The sequence below is a fragment of the Hyla sarda genome, chromosome 4 (assembly GCF_029499605.1).
Source record: "Hyla sarda isolate aHylSar1 chromosome 4, aHylSar1.hap1, whole genome shotgun sequence".
NCBI lineage: Eukaryota > Metazoa > Chordata > Amphibia > Anura > Hylidae > Hyla > Hyla sarda.
Genome location: NC_079192.1, coordinates 397820444 through 397841392, shown reverse-complemented (window position 1 = coordinate 397841392; position 20949 = coordinate 397820444). Strand labels below are relative to the sequence as shown.

Genomic DNA, 20949 nt, shown 5'->3' with positions numbered 1-20949 from the left:
TGTAGGGAGTGTAGATGTGCGGTGACTAAAGGGTGCCTGGTTAACCCTTTCTATTCGTGACACCAGGGTGAGGGCTCCTCTGTAATGCTTGTCCTACCACCACCCTTCCCAAGAGCGATAGGGAGGTGTAGAATAATTGAATGTCCACAACAGGAGAGTTAGCTGAAAACAGTTGGAACTTTTACTGAAGATTTTATGCAAGCTTCATAACGGGAACAGTCTCTGTAAATGCAAATTATCTTAGGGATTGAAAAAAAGGTTGGGACCTTAAGCGTTTTAGAGTCCTTAGACTGATATGCGTTGTTCCACTGGATTTAGGGGAATTAGTTGCGGTCCAGTAGTCACACTAGCTTTAGTGGGGATTAGTTTAGAACTCACGGTTTAGTTTATGCTAAGGCCAGCAGGTTCTCAGGCCTAGCTTGTCTTTGCAAGTTGCGCAGATCCGTCTTGCTAGTCCGGCATCCACGAGAGCAGCAACCCAAGAGAGCAATAATTGGCTACAGCTCCCTTATATGGGCTGGACTAGAGCTAATTGGTCCAATACTGCTGTCAATCACCTTTACACAGAATTATGGGTAGCATGTGACCCAAGGACCTCCAAAGGTCCTCTAACAAACCAGAGGATTTAACAGTCCCATGACCGAAGGTCCTGCGACGCTATCAAGGTAAGTATACATTACATATATATATTAAATATTGGAGTAGAAGAGGCGAATAGGGGCTGTCCCACCTGGGGGACCCTACCTGAGCCTAGTTACTGACTTTGGGGACCACCATACAAGGTATCGTATGCAATGCAGTACCGGGACACCACACTTATTTCCTGCTGGTTGTCGGCAGGGCCTCATTTAGAAAACCACCACACCTTGGTGTCACGACAAATCATTGCCTCACCCAGTCACCACAAAGGTAACAGGGGGGACATCCTTGTGTCCTGAAAAGATCTTTCGGGATGCAATGATGTCCCGAATTGATTAGGGTGTGCCCAAGCACGCCTGAGATCAGCGTTTCCAAACCAGTGTGGCTCTAAACAGCTGTTCAGATATGCTGAGTTGTGGTTCTGCAACAGCTGAAGGCACACTGGTTTGGAAAACACCCGCCTAGATAAATGAGATGTAGCTGAGTTGTAAGAGATCCCAATGTGGTGTCCCGGTACAGGACCCGGTCCTGTCCCTGTCTTAAGTCCCCTCAGAGTCCCTCCATTCCACAGGGCTCTCCTGCAGGGTTTACCCTTTACTTGCCTTGCATAATGTATTAAAGATATAATGTATATTGGTCAATATGTATACAATAATGTAAGGTTGTATAGGACCTTCTGGGGTCATGTGATGCAGTGGCGTACTAAGGGGGCAGCCCGCCCCGGGTACCGCTCACAAGGGGGGTGCCAGGGGCGGACTGATCCGCTGCCGCCACCACTACTGAGGATCCTGGACACTCGTCCCAGATCCCCAGCAGACAGCATTACCTTCTCCTGTATGCGCAATACACGTACATACAGGAGAAGGCGTCCCCTCTGTGTGAGCCGCAGCTACACAGAGGAGATGTGACCTCCGCCCCCACGCAGCACAGGTGCCGGTGACGTCACTCATCAGCACCTGTACTGTGGAGGGGAGAAGACGCGGGCCTTGCAGCTGAGATCTCTGCGTGGGATATCAGGTGAGCATCCTTATTTTTTATTTTTTATCAACTCTGCCTATGGGGAAGGGGGGGGGGTGTTACTCTACATATACATATGGGAAAGAGGTGGGGGGGGGGGGGGAATCTGCCTATACCTATGTGGGAAAAGGGGTTTAATGCTGCCTATACCCATTGGAAAAGGGGGGGGGGGACTCTGCTGCCTATACCTACAGGGGGGGGGGGGGGCTACCTAACTTTATACCTGGATGCCTAACTACTTATGTACATACCTGGCCTTCATACATGGCTGCCTAACTACCTAGCCCCCTACCTGACTTGTCACCTACCTACATATCTGGCTTCCTGATCTACCTACCTAGTTACCTATTTACCTGGCTACCTACCTGCCCGCTTACTGTGCAGGACACCAAGGAGGGCATTATTAGTTTGTGGGCCTATAGATAATAGATAGAGATATATATGTATGGAGGGGAGGGCACTGGAAAAATGCAGAGTCTGACATGTTTGTCCTGCAGATGTTAAGAGATCCACATGGCGGTCTTATCCGGACAGAAGAAAAGGAGAGGACGCCACTGATCAGAATACTTAATTGTGAGTCCCAAAATGTAACTGCAATCACTTATGGTATACATCCTGTGTACAGCTGTTATCTACCGCCATATGGTCCTGTGTATAATTGCTTATACAGATCCTTTATACTATACTGGTCTGTGTATAGGGGTTTTATTCAGTACAGTATGGCTGTATTATCCAGTTATTGTGTGGTATATATTTACTCCTTGGTCATTGAAATTTACCTACGTTAAAGTGTTTCTCATATATATTTATTTATTTTATTTTTTTTGTGTGTGTGTGGCAGAAGTTTGACGAGCTGCAGAGCCTAGTAGGGGCCCTTGCTTATATATATTTTTGGTCTGTGGGCCCTGAGTGTTGTCAGTCCGCTCCTGGGAGGGGGTGTGTAATTAAAGGGGGTGCCAAACAAAGGGTCCGCCCCAGGTGCCAAATGCTCTAGGTACACCCCTGATGTGATGTACCCAGGTTCAGGACCTAGAGGCTTGGCAACCAATGGGATTAGTCCAGCCCCCCTAGTATATAAGGGGCTGTAGTCACTAAATTCTCTCTTGGTTCAAGTACACTTCAGCAATACCAATTCAAGCACAATTGCAACTAGGCCAAAGCCTAAAGAACCAGCAGCCACTAAAACCGTGAGTTACCAAGCTCTATCTACAAATTCCTAGTGACTAGTGTTCAACTCAAATCCTATAATTAGTAACACAGGTGCCTGCTTAAATCTTAAGACTATTAGTCCCAGCAAAGCCTGTGAGGAACCTGCATTCCGGTTACCTCAGGAGAAACTATGTTTATAAAGACTGTTTGCATAAGAAGTTCAGTAAAAGTTAGTTATCTCATAAATCCTGCTGTGGACATTCCATTTATTCCCTGCTGGTTGGCAGCAGGGCCTTCTATACAAAGCAAACCGCACCCTGGCTTCACGACAAACCAAGGGTTAATATGCTGCAGATGCGCTGCTGGCAGTCAGTGACTGCGACGGGTAGCTTTATGTGCCAGCTTGTGAATGGCAGCAGGAAATTCCCTGCTACAAGCAGCCACAGAGCTAAAGCTCGCTCTGACATCACATCTGCCACGCCAAATACATTGCAGACGTGCTGTGTGACCCTACATTTTACACATAAAGGGGGCAATGTATTAAAGGGGTACTCCCATGGAAAACTTTTTATCAACTGGTGCCAGAAAGTAACAGATCTGTAAATTACTTCTAATAAAATAAATCTTAATCCTTCCAGTACTTATTAGCTGCTGAATACTACAGAAGAAATTATTTTCTTTTTGGAACACAGTGCTCTCTGCTGACAGCTGTCCATTTTAGGAACTGTCCAGAGTAGGAGAAAATCCCCATAGCAAATATATGCTGCTATGGACAGATGTCAGCAGAGAGCTGTGTGCCAAAAAAATACAATTTCCTCTGTAGTATACAGACCCTAAAGTACTGGAAGGGTAAAGATTTCTTTAATAGAAGTCACTTGCAAATCTGTTTAACTTTCTGGCACCAGTTGATTAAAACATTTTTCCACAGGAATACCCCTTTAAAATCTGTCCAGAGGAAAGGTTTCCCATAGCAACCAATCAAATCACTACTTTCTTTTTGCAGAGGCCTTGTTAAAAATGAAAGCAATGTTGATTGGTTGCTATGGGAACCTTTTTCCCTCTGGACAAGTCTTGATAAATCTCCCCCATAGTACCTGCTGCAGAACTCTGAACTAAATGGCTGAACACGGCAACAGGTCCCGTACATGGGACTACATCCTCTATGTAAATCGAATTAATCCAGTGCCATAATAGGAAGATTTATAGCCCCAAGACACACCTATGGCCCTCTTTTTGAAACACTTTTTTAGATAGATGAATGAGGCATCCCATAGTGATGGAGTCGTGTTAAGTGACCTTCAATAGCAGGGACTGTAAGGGTGCGTTCACACTGAAGAATAGGAGAGGAATCCTTGTGTGTAAAAATTCCATTGGAGAATTTGTTTTCTGCATGAAAATAAAGTGGAATTCCCTGCAGAATTTCTGCAAAGAATATAGGAGGAAACTGGGTTTTTGGCTGGACTACAACCACCAATTGGAATTTCCCTTGTTCATTTTTATTTTTTTCGTGCAGAATTTCTGCATAAATTCTGTGCAGAAAGTTTTAAGCGGAATTTTATTATTTTTTTAACCACTGACTCTAATGGACTTTTGCTCGTGTATTCTGCAAGAAGAATGAACATGTTCGTTCTTGAGGAACGTAATTCCACAAGCAGAATTTACGCAGTGTGAACAGTGCAGAGTAAAAGACATTGAAGTCAATGGCACAGCAGATGCTAAGTATTTAGGAATTAGGGTGCATTCCCACCTGGCGTATTTTGCTGTGTATTTGCTGCTGCATATTTTCCTACCCATTGACTTCAACGGGAAAATAAAATATGCAACAGCAAATATGCCAGGTGGGAACGTACCCTTAAAGAGGAATTGCTCGTGTAAATTCCTCTTGACTTGCTACAAGATGTAGCTGTGGTAGCTCGGGGGTGTAGGGTATATGGGAGCGTAGCTGTGCAGTTACTAAAGGGTGCTTGCTTAACCCTTTCTATTCATGACACAAAGGTGAGGGCTCCTCTGTAATGCTTGTCCTACCGCCACCCTTCCCAAGAGTGATGGGGAGGTATGAAATAATTGAATGTCCACAATCGGAGAGTTTGCTGAAAACAGTCAGAACTTTTTTACAGAAGATTTTATGCAATAATGAACAGGAACAGTCCATATAAGTCTATTGGAGCTTGACAAGTGGTTGGGACCTCATGAGTCTATTGAGCTTAGAAAGGTAATTAATACAATCCACTGGATTTAGGGGTTTAGATTCGGTCCAGTAATCACGCTAGCTTTAGCAGGGATTGAGATCTTAACTCCACGGTTTAGTTTCAGGCTGAGGCCGGCAGGTTTTCTGGCCTAGCTTGTCTTTGAAAGTTGGGCGGATCCGTCCTGATAGTCCGGCATCCAAGAGAGCAGCAACCCAAGAGAGCGATCCTTGGCTACAGCTCCCTTATATGGGCAGGGGCTGGACTAAAGCTGATTGGTCCATTACTTCTGTCAATTATCTTTACATAGTTATGGGTAATCATGTGACCCAAGGGTCCTCTAACATACCATAGAAGAATCAACAGTCACTTGACCAAAGGTCCTGTGATGCTACAAAGGTAAGTACAAACATGCATTATATTAAAAAATATATACATTAAATTTGTACATATATATTATGATGGGTAGAAACTTCCCTTTGGGGAGTAGTCTGGCTTGGCATAAATCCCGATCAGCTTTTTTATATTCCTTAACAGGAGCCAAGCTGATACCAGGGAGAATTACCTGAAAAGGTTGTGTAATGAGCTGTTTTGTGTGTATGAATGAGAGCAAGAGAGAACGAGTGTGTATTTATATATACTCGTTCTCTCTTGCTCTCTCATTCATACACACACCTGGGGGACCCTACCTGAACATAGTAACTCTGACTCTGGGGACCACCATACGAGGTACAGTATGCAATACGGTACCGGGTCACCAGAGGTCAATGGATCTGACTTTATATACAATTTCATAAGATTATAAGCTGTAAAAATCATGTAATCAAGTCGGATGGAGAAATCGTGATGTGAACGCAGCCTAAGATGTAGCTAATACTAAAATATCTAGAGTAGTGGATCTCCCAGGTGTTGCAAAACTACAACTCCCAGCATGGCCGGACAGCCAACGGCTGTCCGGCCATGCTGGGAGTTGTAGTTTTGCAAAACCTGGGAGGTACAAAGTTTGAAGACCACTATCCTAGATGGAGAACTTCCACTATATGGTTAACCATGTCTCGCTACATGGTTAACCCTTATCTGTCTTATCTGTGACTGTCTGCCTTCCCTTTTTTCTCCTTAGAGGACATAAACTTCTCATTCTTCTGACAATGAGCTCCTGTATGGCCTGGGATATTGGGCTCAGGAGGCGTATGAAGGGCCGGGCCTAGGATGCCCTTGCAGAGTTGTCCTTGGAGGGGATTGAGTGAGGTGATGGGGTGTGTCTGAAGCTGTAGTGATGTAGTCTCTCCGACTACAAGTAACCACTCCTCTGCCTCATTCTGACAGCAGGAGAGCCTGGTAGAAGCTGACTTTTTCCTCTTCCTCCCCAGCCTTAAGTCACGTACGTATTCTGCCATTGTGCTCCCCTTCAAGACTTGCGTACGCCCTGGGTTTGAATCTTTGTTGCTTGAGGCAGTGAAGGGGTTAAGCCCGCATGTCTTCTCTCTCTCTCTCTCTCTCTCTCTCTCTCTTCCTCCATCAGGTCATTTATACCCAGAGAGGACCAGGCTGCCCTGGGTGACCCTTGCATCTTGGCAGGGATCCTTATGTGTGGCTTCTTTGGCGCATCAACCTTTTAGGACGGAGCGATTGAGTCTCCTCTTTAACCCCGTAGTGTCCCCTGGGTACGCAGGGTGTTGTGTAACCCTTTTGTTAGCACTACGCATCTCGTCGTAACATCCTTCGCCAGTCTTTTGTTGGAGGCCTGCCGGGTCTTCATGCCAGCCTTTTATAGACCCCCCCAGCACGTCGGTCCCTTTTTTAACCTAGCCATATAGCTTGGGGAACCTGCGCTGTATATTGTACTGTTGTGCTTTGTGTGATTGTAATTTATTGTGTGACTTGTAATGATGGATGAATCTTTCAATACCTTTTTTTTTTTTTTTAACCTTGCCGTTTGGCTGTAACTCCGTAGGACGGAGCGAATTAACTCTTTCCCAACCACAGACAGGTTATGGGAATGTTACTTGGCAGGAAATGAGACATTCTAGATCACGAGCAGGAATTTCCTAGTTTGTTTCGCACACGTGGAGACAGCCGCGCACTCTCGGTATATTCATCCTCTATCTAGTTTACCCAAAAGGGTTTTTATTAAGTCGTGTCTTGTAACAGTGTTTGAGCTTTGCATGTTAAAAGTGAGTTTATCTGGGACTAGTAAACCATGGTGGCTTTCTTCTGGACACAGCACCACTCTTGTCTTCAGCTTGTAGGTGGTACTGCAGCTCTTTCACTGAAGTGAATGGGGTTGCGCTGCAAGGCCACTTACAGCCTGATGGCAGGTATGGTGCTATTTGAGTAAAGCAGCAATTGTTTTCTAATTATGGGAAAACACTTTTTTCCTTTTTTTTTTTTTTTTAATGAACGCTTAAAGGGGTACTCCAGTGAAAACTTTTTTTCTTTTAAATCAACTGGTGGCAGAAAGTTAAACATATATTTGTAAATTACTTCTATTAAAGAATCTTAATCCTTCCTGTACTTATTAGCTGCCGAATACTAGAGAGCAAATTTACAGTAAATTCAATTCGTCACAAACTTCTCGGCTCAGCAGTTGACTTTTCCTGCATAAATTAGTTCAGCTTTCAGGTGCTCCGGTGGCTGGAGACTATTTCCTAGGACTGTATCCACCTTTTCCAGCCCACCGGAAAGCTGAACTAATTTATGCAGGAAAAGTCAGCAACCGCCGAGCCAAGAAGTTCGTGACAAATCGAATTTACTGTAAATTCGCTCATCTCTACTGAATACTACAGAGGAAATTATTTTCTTTTTGGAATGCTCTCTGACATCACAAGCACAGTTCTCTCTGCTGATGTATTATAATAACGCTTTATTTATTGTTGTCCTTAGTGGGATTTGAACCCAAGTCCCCAGCAGTGCAAACCACTGAGCCACCATGCTGCCCTTAGCATAAATTTGCTATGCATGGTTGTTAAAATGGACAGATGTCAGCAGAGAGCATTGTGCTCGTGATGTCATCAGTGTTCCAAAAAGAGTAGCATTCAGCAGCTAATACGTACTGGAAGGATCAAGATTTTTTAATAGAAGTAATTTACAAATATGTAACTTTCTGCCACCAGTTGATTTAAAAGAGAAAATTTTTCACCGGAGTACCCCTTTTAAAACATTAAATGGTGGTTAACAATAGCCATATCAAAAACAAAGTCCCAAAGCTTTCGGAGCCATCTTTGGAAATGATGAAGAGCTGTCTAAACTCAAAACACGTCAGTGTTATCATTTTCAGACATGTCTAACTGTATTAACTATGATATATTAAAGCCCTAAAACACTAACACTTCTCCCTTTTTTTTTTTTTTTTTTTTTTTTTAGGTTATCTCCAATAGAGGTCAATGGGAGTGATTTTGAGTGATGCTGCATGATTGATGCAGTGTGAACATGGCCTTACTTTAAAAGCAGTGTTCCCCCCCCCCCCCCAACCAGTGTGCCTCCAGCTGTTGCAACACTACAACTCCCAGCATGCCCAGACAGCCTTTGGCTGTCTGGGCATGCTGGGAGTTGTAGTGTTGCAACAGCTGGAGGCACACCAGTTGCAGTGTTTCCCACTCGCTCTAGTAGTAGGATCTGTCTAAGGGTATGTTCACGCGTACACAGATTTGATGCGCAGGATTTTCTGCTGCAGATTTCAATGTAAACTAAATGACTGATCACAGCTTCTAATCGGCAGTTACAAATCCTGCGCATCAAATCTGCACAGGATCCTGTATGTGTGAATGTACCTTAAGGGGTATTCCGCTCCTAGACATGTTATCCCTTACCCAAAAGATAGGGGATAACATGTCTGATCGTGGGAGGTCCAGCCGCAGGGACCCCCCCCCCCCCACAACTGCTAGGGCTTCCTTAATTTCCTGCCACGCCCCCTTCATTAATGTCTGTGGAAGGGGGCGCAGCGGCTGTATTCAACAGTACAGAGGAGTTCGCTCCATGCACTGGCTGACTAGCGTGCCGTGGCAGAGATCACAGGAGGTCCCCAGTGGCCAGACCCCCACTATCAGAATGTTATCCCCTATCCAAAGGATGGGGGATACCATGTCTGTCAGTGGAGTACCACTTTAAAGGGGTACTCCAGTGCCAGTTACAGATTTGTAAATGACTTCTATTTAAATAAAAATAATAATAATAATCTTTACCCTTCCAGTACTCTATGGCAGCTGTATGCTGCAGAGAATTCTATTGAGTTTGTCTTGTCCACAGAGCTCTGTCTGTATCAGGAACTGAAGAGCAGGAGAGAATCCCCCATTGCAAACCTATGTTGCTCTAGACAGTTCCTGATACGGGCATCAGGTGTCAGCAGAGAGCACTTGTGGACAAGACAATAAAATTCAGAGGGAGAATTTCCTTAGTAGCATACAGCTGCTAAAAAGTACTGGAAGGGTAAATATTAGAAGTAATTTACAAATCTGTTTAACTTTCTGGCACCAGTTGAGTTTTAAATATTAAATTTTTAAAAAAAAATTTTTTAGCTTTCCACAGAAGGGTCTAGTCACACATACAATATCCCCAGCAGTTTTTGATGCTGCGGATTTATACTGAACATGTGAATAGACCCCCCCCCCCCCCCCCCCCCCCAAATCTTCTGGGAGATTTAAATGAACCCTAACACCAAACCATGATTGGACTTATGGTACTACAGATCAGTAAGACTATGCATAGTCTGCTATGGGTCTGTGCTGTATATGGACACATGCTCTATTGCAGTGGTCTCCAACCTGCAGACCTCCAGATGTTGCAAAATTACAACTCCCAGCACGGGCATGCTGGGAGTTGTAGTTTTGCAACATCTGGAGGTGCACAGGTTGGAGACAATTGCTCTATTGTATAGTCCCTATAGAACTGTAGGGACTTGTGCCTACAAACATGGTCTGTAGAGATGAGCGAACTTACAGGAAATTCGATTCGTCACAAACTTCTCAGCTCGGCAGTTGATGACTTTTCCTGCATAAATTAGTTCAGCTTTCCGGTGGGCTGGAAAAGGTGGATACAGTCCTAGGAAAGTCTCCTAGGACTGTATCCACCTTTTCCAGCCCACGGGAGCACCGGAAAGCTGAACTAATTTATGCAGGATAAGTCATCAACTGCCGAGCCGAGAAGTTCGTGACGAATCAAATTTACTGCGAGTTCGCTAATCTCTAATGGTCAGGTCTCACAGCAATGCTACAGTATATTGTAATTCCAACCTGAAACAATTTTTTTTTTTTTTTTTTTTTTTTTTTTGCTGTTGCAAAACTACAACTCCCACTCATCCCTGATGGGGCTTGCTGGGAGTTGTAGTTCTGCAACAGTAGGGTGAAGTGATGGCATATTGGGCTGTATTGCCAGCAGCTCCACAAATGTATCCAGTCTGTTTAGTAAATATGTATTTTGATACATCAATTGTGTAGCCATGTTTAGATTCCAATGCTACATGTGGATACAATCCTATGAAGTGATGGCAGACAAACCCAACACCCATGTTAAAATGCTTAAAATAGTTTCCACCTCCAAGGGGGGAAAACGCAGCAGACCCAATGCCAGCGCAGCCATACTGTGCACCTGACTGGGGAAACATGACACTGATGTAGTATTGGCCTTGACTGCATTGCTTCCATTAGATGTAGGGCTGGATACACGTACTGCGGTCCCTCAAGTTACAATGGTTGTCCCAGAACCGATTAATATTGTATGTTGAGACCATAACTCTATGGAAACCTGGTAATTGGTTCTGAAGCCCCCAAAATGTCATCCAAAAATAGGAAAAAGTGAGAATTAAAGAAAAATGTAGATAACTAATATAGATAAAACAAGATCGTACATATAAAAGTAAAGATCTGCTGGGAGCTGTAAATCACTGTCGGCGTTTCCCAACCAGGGTGCCGCTGGGAGTTGTAGTTTTGCAACAGCTGGAGGCACCCTGGTTGGCAAACGCCGGTCTATGTAGAAGACAGGAGCTTCTTCAGGGTCCTGTACAGTAGTGTCCTAAAAGTAACATGGAGCTGCCCTCACCTGGTGTCCAAAGGAGCAGCTAACCCTGGTACAGGTAAAGAGTACAGAACATGTAATACCTCCCTGTACTGTAGGGGGCGCTACCAGACATCAGTCAGTGTATGCACTTCAGTAATAAAGGTAAAGAGTACAGAACATGTAATGCCTCCCTGTACTGTAGGGGGCACTATCAGTTGGTGCATGCTTTTCAGTACAGGGGTTTTACCAGTGAATGTCCATTCTGATTGGTCAGTTCTAGAGATGAGCGAACTTACAGTAAATTCGATTTGTCACAACCTTCTCAGCTCAGCAGTTGATGACTTATCCTGCATAATTTAGTTCAGCTTCCAGGTGCTCCCGTGGGCTGGAGACTCTTTCCTAGGAATGTATCCACCTTTTCCAGCTCGCCAGAGCACCTGAAAGCTGAACTAATTTATGCAGGAAAAGACATCAACTGCCGAGCCGAGAAGTTCGTGACGAATCGAATTTACTGTAAGTTCACTCATCTCTAGTCAGTTCTTCCAGCCATTCACACACTTCACAGATCTGGACTGTCTGTACATTGTATGTTGTTGGGTTTCAAGTTACAATGGTCCAGAAAAGACTATTGTATGTTGAGGTCATTGTAAGTTGAGGGATCACTGTACAGAGCTTTACTATACTGGTAACCAGAGGAGTTGTGGGGGCACATGGTGACGTCTGAGTCACGGTGACATTGCAAAAAAAGCAAACTAAACTAAAATTGGCCTTTTGTGTTGAAGAATATGGTTTGTATTATGTAGAATTCTATGTAGAACCACAGGCAGGCGCTTATTATCTGCGATGGGTCTTGTTCACATGGCAAAACTCTTTGTGAATTCCTGTCCTATTTTCAATGGTGGTCTGCTGCACACAGCAGAATTTCTCTTCCAATCTAGCACAGAAATTGAAATTTTGACCTCTGCAATGCATTTCTGAGCAGATTCTGCAGAAATGTCAATTTTTTGCAGTCTATGAAGATGGTGGAATGTCTGATGGAAATTTGGCAAAAAAAATATGCCATGTGAACATACTGTAGATAAAGGGGTAGTCCAGTGGTGAAAAACTATCCCCTATCCTAAGGATAGGGGATAAGTTTCAGATTGCAGGGGGTCCGACCACTGGGGCCCCGGCTCACTGGCCAGAGCATGTGTTGACCACCGCATGAAGCGGCGGCTGACACCCCCCCCCCCCTCAATACAACTCTATGGCAGAGTCGGAGATTGCCAAAGTCAGCAAACCGGTTCTGCCATAGAGTTGTATTGAGGGGGAGTGTCAGCCGCCACTTCGTGCGGTGGTCATCACGACCCCTTCCCACGGGCTGTCAGGGCCCTATACCGGAGATTGTGGGGGGCCAGCGGTTGGACCCCCCCCCCCCCCTGCAATCTGAAACTTATCCCCTATCCTTAGGATAAAGGATAAGTTTTTCACCACTGGACTACCCCTTTTAATATGTAGCATGCCACAGATATTTAAGTTGTCTGGCTGTTCTCTGCAAGTGAAACTCAAGAAATACTGTCCTGAAGTAGGAAGCTTCCCCATGTGTAAAATATATATATATATATATATATATATATATATATATATATATATATATATATATATATATATATATATATATATATATAATTTTTTTTTTTTACGCACGCCCCCTGTGGGTAGCTTCTGCAGTGGAATGCATACTAAATCCAGTTTGAGAAAAAGGTGGTTTCTTGGAGGGGGTTTCCTAACCAGGGTGCCTCAGCTGTTGCAATGCTGCAACTCCTCCCAACATGCCGGGACAGCTTTTGATGGGTTTTGCAACAGCTGGAGGTACCCTGGTTGAGAAACACTACACCAGTATATAGGTGCCCACTTCAAAGTACTAAACATACGCTCCTTCTCCTGACTCGCTGCAGTCAAATATCTAGGTCACAGTTTTATGCCTGCAGCCACTAGAGTCCTAGAGCAGTGGTCTCCACCATTGTAAGCTGAAACCAGACTCAACATAAAATGCTACGAACAGTCCAGATCTGCAAAACGTGTCAATGGCCGGAAGAACCGACCAATCAGATTCGGCAATTTACTGGTAAAACAGCTGTTTTCTGTACAGGACCCTGAAGAAGCTCCTGTCCTCTACATGGACCAGTGTTTCCCCAAGCAGGGTGCCCCCAGCTGTTGCAAAAATACAACTCCCAGCATGCCCGGACAGCCTCTGGCTGTCCGGGCATGCTGGGAGTTGTAGTTTTGCAACAGCTGGAGGCTCCCTGCTTGGGGAAACACTGACATAGACAGTGATTACATCTCCCAGCAGATCTTTCTTTTATATGTAAGGATTTGCTTTATCTGTATTAGTTATCTACTTATTTTTGTTTTAATCTTCACTAGAGATGAGCAAATTAAAGTAAATTCGATTCGTCACAAACTTCTCAGCTCGGCGGTTGCTGAATTTTCCTGCACAAATTAGTTCAGCTTTCCGGGGCTCCGGTGGGCTGGAAAAGGTGGATACAGTCCTGGGAAAGATTCTCCTAGGACTGTATCCACCTTTTCCAGCCCACCGGAGCACCTGAAGGCTGAACTAATTTATGCAGGATAAGTCATCAACTGCTGAGCCGAGAAGTTCGTGACGAATCGAATTTACTGTAAATTCGCTCATCTCTAGTTAAAACCGCTGAAATCAATAGTAAAATAAACCGGCTTTAATGACACGGACAACACATTTAGAGAGCGCAGCGCTATCGTGACTTGATAAACAGAGCTGTGCTCTCAAAACGCATCATCTGTCATTAAAGCCGTTTTATTTTACTATTGATGTCCACAGTTTTAACCTACCTTAGCGGTGTGCGCCAATGGGAAAACCCCTTTTTTGCCTCCATTGGAGCCTTTCAACAGAACGAAGTCTTCTGTGATGGCACAAGGGACACAGCCGTAACCCCCCCCCACCCTGCACCCAGCTTTAGGAACTAAATGTTTCAAATGCTGGGGCAGCAGAGTACCCCTTTAAGTGTTTCAGATCTCCTATAATGAGCTGTGAACACAAGCTAGCTGCCTGAAATGTTATGTCTCCATTCACTGATTGCAAGCAGAGATCTATGGAGAAAGTGACAATTACCTTTTTAAAATACTGGCTTCAGGTCACTTCTATAGTGAGGATTCTTTCGTATGCAGATGTGAAGACAACTTGAGTCTGATACAGTGGTCTCCAAACTGCGGCCCTCCAGATGTTGCAAAACTACAACTCCCAGCATGCCCGGACAGCCGTTGGCTGTCCGGGCATGCTGGGAGCTGTAGTTTTGCAACATCTGGAGGGCCGCAGTTTGGAGACCACTGGTCTGATACAAAATAAAGCAATATAGTCTGGCGGGTGACGGCCTTCAGGCATCTTCCAAGATTATTATTATTATTTTTTTTTATTTTTTTTCAGTAACCATGGCAACCATAAGTGAGAAACTGTTCACCAGCACCACCAAGGAGAAGACTGCTGTTCCGAAGAACAAGATAACAGTCGTAGGTGTCGGGCAAGTCGGCATGGCATGCGCCATCAGCATCCTCCAGAAGGTATGTGCCAAATATAGCCCCCACTCACACGGCGCGTGACCGCTTCCTGCATGGATGACCTTCTGCAGCTTAGAGGAAAACTAGTATAATGGGCGGTGTAACAATGGAAGCTGCTAAAGTGACCTAAACTAACTTGTCCACTTGGGGTTACAGCTAGACTAGGGCCAGGGGCAACTGATTGGCCATCCCGGTGCCAGTTGTATAGACTCACGACAATATTTAAGGGGGTTGTCCTGAGGGGCTTATGGATGTCGCAGGGTGCAGAATCGGCTCTGGCAGATCCGTCTTGTATCGCTAACATATATGGCCAACAGCTGCTTCGCTTGGTTCTGGAAACCAGACTGAGACATCTCTATCTGAGCAGTGGGCCACAAGGACCTTGTATAAAGACTATATATTTTAGGCCAATTGGTTATGTTGTCGCCTCTCATCCTCTCATCCTCTCAGCCTTGTTCAATGACCTAGAGACCATGGCTAATGGTAGGGTCTGCACTGCCCACATGGATGCAGTGGATCAAGGGCTCAAGTCCTGCAGGAACACACTGGAATGGAGTTCCTGCACTTTTTTCCACAGCGGGAACACTGTTCCCGTTAGCAGGAGGGACTGCAGGACCAGTCCTTGAGTGGAAATCTTGGGGTGAGTGCCCCCCCCCCAGGACTCGACCCCAAGTGTATCTATATCTGTGGTTAATAAAGATGCCTTGACCAGTGAATCTGTACAGCGGGTGGAATAAGTAGTAAAGGGGTACTCTGCTGCTCAGCATTTGGGGCAAACTGTTCCGAACACTGGAGCTAGTGTCAGGAGCTCGTGACGTCATAGCCCTGCCCCTCATGATGTCAAACCCGACCCCTCAATGCAAGTCTGAGAGGGGGCGTGACAGCCGTCACGCCCCTCCCATAGACTTGCATTTAAGGGGCGGGGCTATGGTGTCTCAAGCTCCCGGCACAAACATTCAGAACAGCTTGTTCCAAACGCTGAGCAGCAGAGTACCCCTTTAAACAAGTCACTCCCCCCCCCCCCCCCCCCCCACTAAATACTGTTTCTTTGGGACAACACTACCTGATAATTCTAGGTCTTGAAGCTCTCAACAAGTGTCCTTGGTTCTTCAACTCTCGATTATTCTCCTCCCCTGACTGAGGCAAATTTATGGTTAAATGACTCTTCACATCAGTATTATGGCCCGAACAGTGCTCACTGGAACATTCAGAAGCTTTGAAATGCACCTGTAACCAAGGCCATTATGTTTTACAACAATTGGGTGGGGAAGGTCTTGGGACAGCTCTTTGCTTCTACCCATCACTGTTATGTCTTATGACTCCTTGGCAATGAGATCCATTTTTTTTTTTTTTTTTTTTTTAGCCATCAATTGGGACTGAAAAAAGCCGATATTGACTTGCACTGTCAAGGGGCTGGATTGCTCTTTATTTACTGATTTCAGCTGTTGTCTTGGCTTTTCATGCCTTCTTGCACCTCCCTTTCTTCACATGATTTTTTTTTTTTTTTTTTTTTCCCCCTGACTTGTCATTAAAAGCTTATCTTCAACAGGATCTTGCTGACGAGCTGGCCTTGGTTGATATCTTGGAAGACAAACTGAAGGGCGAAATGATGGATCTGCAACATGCAAGCCTGTTCCTTAAAACGCCAACAATTGTTGCAGACAAAGGTGAGGAGTGGATGAACTTCTTCAGGACTATGACTTTCCTGGAAATGCAGCTGCCTATACAACAGTCTCTTGTGGCAGGAGGGGGTGGTCATGTGGCAGATCAGCCCTGGTATTAAAGGAAAAGTCACCTGTTCACCCACACTAAACCCGATACACCAGGTTATAGTGCAGGTTAATAGGAGACTGATGCAGTCTGACTGATGTGCATACCTTGCAGTCCAGCATCCAGTTCCTCTGAAGATCTGCTTTTCTATGCTAAATTGCGCGCTGGAGGAAGGCCCTTGGCTGGATTTGAATATTCATGGTCGCTGATCACGTGAGCACTCATGTGACCACCAGCCATGAATGTTCAAATCCAGCTGGCAGGCCCACCTCCAGCACGCAATTCAGCAAAGATGGAGGCCAATCTTTAGGGGGGCCGGATGCTGGACTGCAGGTATGTAGATTAGTCAGACCCTGCATCAGTCTCCTGTTCACCCACACTAACCCAGTGTATTGGTTTTAGTATGGGTGAACAGGTGACAGTATTTTATTTTTTGACACTTAATATAGTTAAGATTCATAGCATGTTAAAACAGGGTTTCTCCAACCAGGGTGCCTCCAGCTGTTGCAAAACTACAACTCCTAGCATGCCCAGACAGACTTTGGCTGGGGGTTGTAGTTTTGCAACAGCTGGATGCACCCTGGTTGGGGAAAACACTTACACCAATTCTAATGCCAAAGCCACAACTTTGTAGTTTTAGTTAGGAGTGGGACCTAAAACTTTCTGTTGGACAAAAAGCTTTTTGTATGTTGAAATGTATCCCACATCTTTCCTCTCCTGCAGACTATTCTGTAACAAAAAATTCTAGGATCGTCGTGATCACAGGTGGCGTCCGACAGCAGGAAGGGGAGAGCCGTCTCAACTTAGTCCAGAGAAACGTCAATGTCTTCAAGTTCATCGTTCCACAGGTTGTGAAATACAGTCCTGATGCCACACTCATCGTAGTCTCCAATCCAGGTAACCACTAACTTAGACATGAACCATTTTAAGTGTTTCTCTTAAGCCTTAAAGGGAATGTGTGAATTTATATTATGCTGACAGGGTCAGGTTGTGTAAGCTGAAGCATGCATGCCTTCTCCCTCCACCACCCTTCCCTGCCTTGACTGACATACAGGATTTGGCTTCCAGCACTGAGCCATGCAGATCAGTGGGGGGGAAGAACACAGATCAAGTGTTGGAAACCTGTGTGTGCAAATCCTGTACATCGGTCAAGATAGGGGGGGAGGGAGGAGGAATGCTGCAGCTCAGTGTCTTAGTTCTATGGCAGGTTTACAGAACAGCCCTTTTAAACTAAGTTTATCAAAGGATAACTTAACCATTTTTCTTCTAGTTGACATCATGACCTATGTCACATGGAAGCTGAGTGGTCTGCCGCAGAACCGTATCGTCGGCAGTGGAACCAACCTAGACTCTGCAAGATTCCGCTATCTGATTTCTCAGAAGCTTGGCATCAGTACCAGCAGCTGCCATGGTTATGTCCTGGGAGAACATGGGGACTCCAGTGGTGAGTGACTGCGTATATATATTTTAGCAGATACTCATTGTTAATATCAGGAATGTGACCCAATGCTTTTCGTCCTACAGTTCCTGTCTGGAGTGGGGTTCAAGTGGGCGGTGTCTCCCTTCAGTCCCTTAACCCGAACATTGGAACTGATCAGGACAAAGAGGACTGGAAGGATGTTCACAAGCAGGTGGTTGACAGGTAATGCATAGGCTTAAAAAAAGCTATGCTCACGAGGGAATTTCCATGTGGAATTACACCCAGATTCTACAGCAGCGTCCCATTGATTTTAATAGGATTCTGCTGCACTCTTCACTTGGCAGAATTTCCGCATCAGAAACATCTGGTGTGAAAATTCTAATTTCGGTATCTGCAGAAAGAATAGAAATGTCAAGTTTTTCTAGACACAACACAAAGGCATTGCTGTCTAGGAAATGGCTCATACCAGAGTAGTCCTAGTGCTGGCATCTTATGCCAACACTCCGTTGTCAGGCGGCAATGGTTGCATGGAGATTTTCTGTGCAGACGTTCTGTGTGAACGTAGCTTAAGGCATACAAGGTGCATGTCCCATACATAACATGTCTGACTGATAATCCTTCTCCTTAACCTAGCTTGCACAGATCAGTCATTGTCCAAAGAGTTTGACATCTTGATGACCAGACGGGTTCCCTTGACTGTCCTTGTGCAGTAAATTTAGCTGTAGTGACCAGTGTCGGGCAGCTGCTGCCCTGGCAAATAATCATAGGGGGGGGGGGGGCGGTCATCAATAGGGGTATAGATCCCCCACAACAAGGAAATAATTCTACCACTGTACAAATCACTAGTCAGACCACACATAGAGTACTGTGTACATTACTGGGCACCAGTGTACAAGAAAGATATAGTGGAGCTGGAGAGGGTTCAAAGACGGGCAACCAGAGTAATATGGGGAACGGGAGGACTACAGTACCCAGAAAGATTATCAGAATTAGGGTTATTTAGTTTAGAGAAAAGAAGGCTTTGGGGAGACCTAATAACTATGTATAAATATATAAGGGGGCAGTACAGAGACCTCTCCCATGATCTATTTATACCCAGCACTGTATCTATAACAAGGGGGCATCCTCTACGTCTTGAAGAAAGGTTTCTACACCAGCACAGACGGGGGTTCTTTACTGTAAGAGCAGTGAGACTGTGGAATTCTCTCCTGGAGGAGGTGGTCATGGGGAACTCTGTAAAAGAACTTAAAGGACAACTGTAGTGGTACACTCTTGTATATGCCCAGGCTTCAAAAATAAACAAAATAAACTCATGCATACCTTGCTACAAGCTCCCGTTGGTCCGGCACAGGCCTCATGGTCCAGCAGTGCTGACCTCCTTCCACTTCCTGGGATGCCGCAGAGCCATCGGCGTATCACCGGCCGCAGCGATGCCCCGGCCTGTGATGGGCTGAGCCCACTGTCATGTAAGGAGCTCTGACCGGCTTCTTACAACGGGGGCTCGTAGGAAGGTATGTGAGTTTATTTTGTTTTTTGAAGCCCGGGCATATGTGTTCGACTACAGTTGTCCTTTAAAAGGGGTCTAGATCCATTTCTTGAGAATAACATTACAGGTTATGGATTCTAGATCAAAAGGGACAGAAGGTTGATCCAGGGATTTATTCTGATGCTATATTTGGAGTCGGGAAGGAATTTTTACCTCTAGTATGAGGTTTGTTGCCTTCCTCTGGATCAACTCAGTAGGGACTCATTAGGGTCATAGGTTGAACTTGATGGTCTCTGGTCTTTTTTTCAACCTTAACTGTTACTAGGTCATGGTGCTTAATAGTAGAGTTGATGAACTATACCAATGTGAGGATAGGGAAACTAGAGGCCTACTGAAAGTAGGTTGTCTTCTGGTCTTGTGACTTTGTATAATTTGACCCAATGCAATCTGATCTGTCATTGTAGTCGGGCAGAGAACAAATCTGTCTGTCGTCTCCATGTAGTGAGCTGATCTATTTCCCTTCTGTAACTTCTATCTGTCATTGTAGTGCCTATGAAGTGATCAAGCTGAAGGGATACACCAACTGGGCCATTGGCTTGAGCGTGGCTGACCTGTCAGAATCCATAACAAAGAACCTGTCCAGAATACATCCTGTCTCCACTATGGTTAAGGTAAGGATGGCTAAGGTTATGTAGCTAAGAACATCTAAAACTTTCAGTAAAAGTAGACATTTCATTCAATTTTATTTTTTCCTCAAACTTGCAAACCCTTCAAATTGAAAACAAAATCACTATTTTTTTTTAAATTTTTTATTTATTTTTTTTGGCTAGAACTTCTATGGTATCACCGATGAAGTCTTCCTCAGTCTCCCCTGTGTCCTGAATGGCCAAGGGGTGGCCCAGGTGGTGAATCAGAAGCTAACAGATGAGGAAGTTGCCAAGTTGAAGAAGAGCGCAGACACCCTGTTGGCCATCCAGAAAGACCTCAAAGACCTGTAAATCTCCTGGAATGACCTCATTGGCCTTCACAATATGCCTTGATCACTAATGGATTTGTTGTATACTGGTTTCTAGAGTAACAATAGTTGTTTGAATAAAATCAGCTACTAAACTGAGTGCTTTTGCTGATGTAGGTTCTTTAAGATGGGGCTGTGGATCAACAAAGGAGTTCAGGCTATGGCCAACCAACAGGACTGCAATATACATGAGATCTCACCTGTAGCTACAATACAGCCAATGTCTATTATGAGGCAATATACAATGGAGATGAGCTTTGCCAGAAGCTTCGGGTGAATTAACATGCAGCAGGCTTAGATAAACTTAGCCTTAGACAAAGGATATTTCTATATCATAGGTTCTGTCACAAAGCCACAGACCCCATTGACTGAAAGGGGTACTCCCACTGGAAAACTTTTTTTTATTTTTTTTCTAAATCAACTGGTGCCAGAAAGTTAAACTGATTTGTAAATTACTTCTATTAAAAAATCTTAATCCTTAAAGTACTCAGCTGCTGTATGCTCCTCAGGAAGTTCTTTTCTTTTTGAATTTCCCTTCTGTCTTACCACAGTGCTCTCTGGACAGTTCCTAAAATGGACAGAGGTGTCGGCAAAGGAGGAACTGTCTCCTGCTCTGGACTGATATGGACAAAGGTGTCAGCAGAGAGCACTGTGGTCAGACAGAAGGGAAATTCAAAGACTTATTTTTTTTTTTTTCTCCTCT

At 44.8% G+C, this 20949-nt stretch overlaps 1 protein-coding gene across 1 annotated transcript; it reads left to right on the top strand.

Annotated features, from left to right (window-relative positions):
• Positions 1-6216: 6216 nt before the first annotated feature.
• On the top strand, positions 6217-20345 carry LOC130267445 (L-lactate dehydrogenase B chain-like). The gene is made up of 8 exons (XM_056517276.1): positions 6217-6372; positions 14425-14558; positions 16105-16222; positions 17049-17222; positions 17596-17769; positions 17850-17967; positions 19779-19902; positions 20062-20345. Exons 2-8 carry the CDS (start codon positions 14430-14432, stop codon positions 20227-20229), a joined length of 1005 nt encoding a protein of 334 aa, XP_056373251.1. The 5' UTR covers positions 6217-6372; positions 14425-14429; the 3' UTR covers positions 20230-20345.
• Positions 20346-20949: the final 604 nt, after the last annotated feature.

Bases quoted from the DNA above. Each gene is read 5' to 3' on its own strand.
- LOC130267445 (XM_056517276.1), top strand. From the start codon at position 14,430: ATGGCAACCATAAGTGAGAAACTGTTCACCAGCACCACCAAGGAGAAG. The intron at 17,223-17,595 runs GTAACCACTAAC...TTTTTCTTCTAG, and splicing joins CATCGTAGTCTCCAATCCAG to TTGACATCATGACCTATGTC. The intron at 19,903-20,061 runs GTAAGGATGGCT...TTTTTTGGCTAG, and splicing joins CTGTCTCCACTATGGTTAAG to AACTTCTATGGTATCACCGA.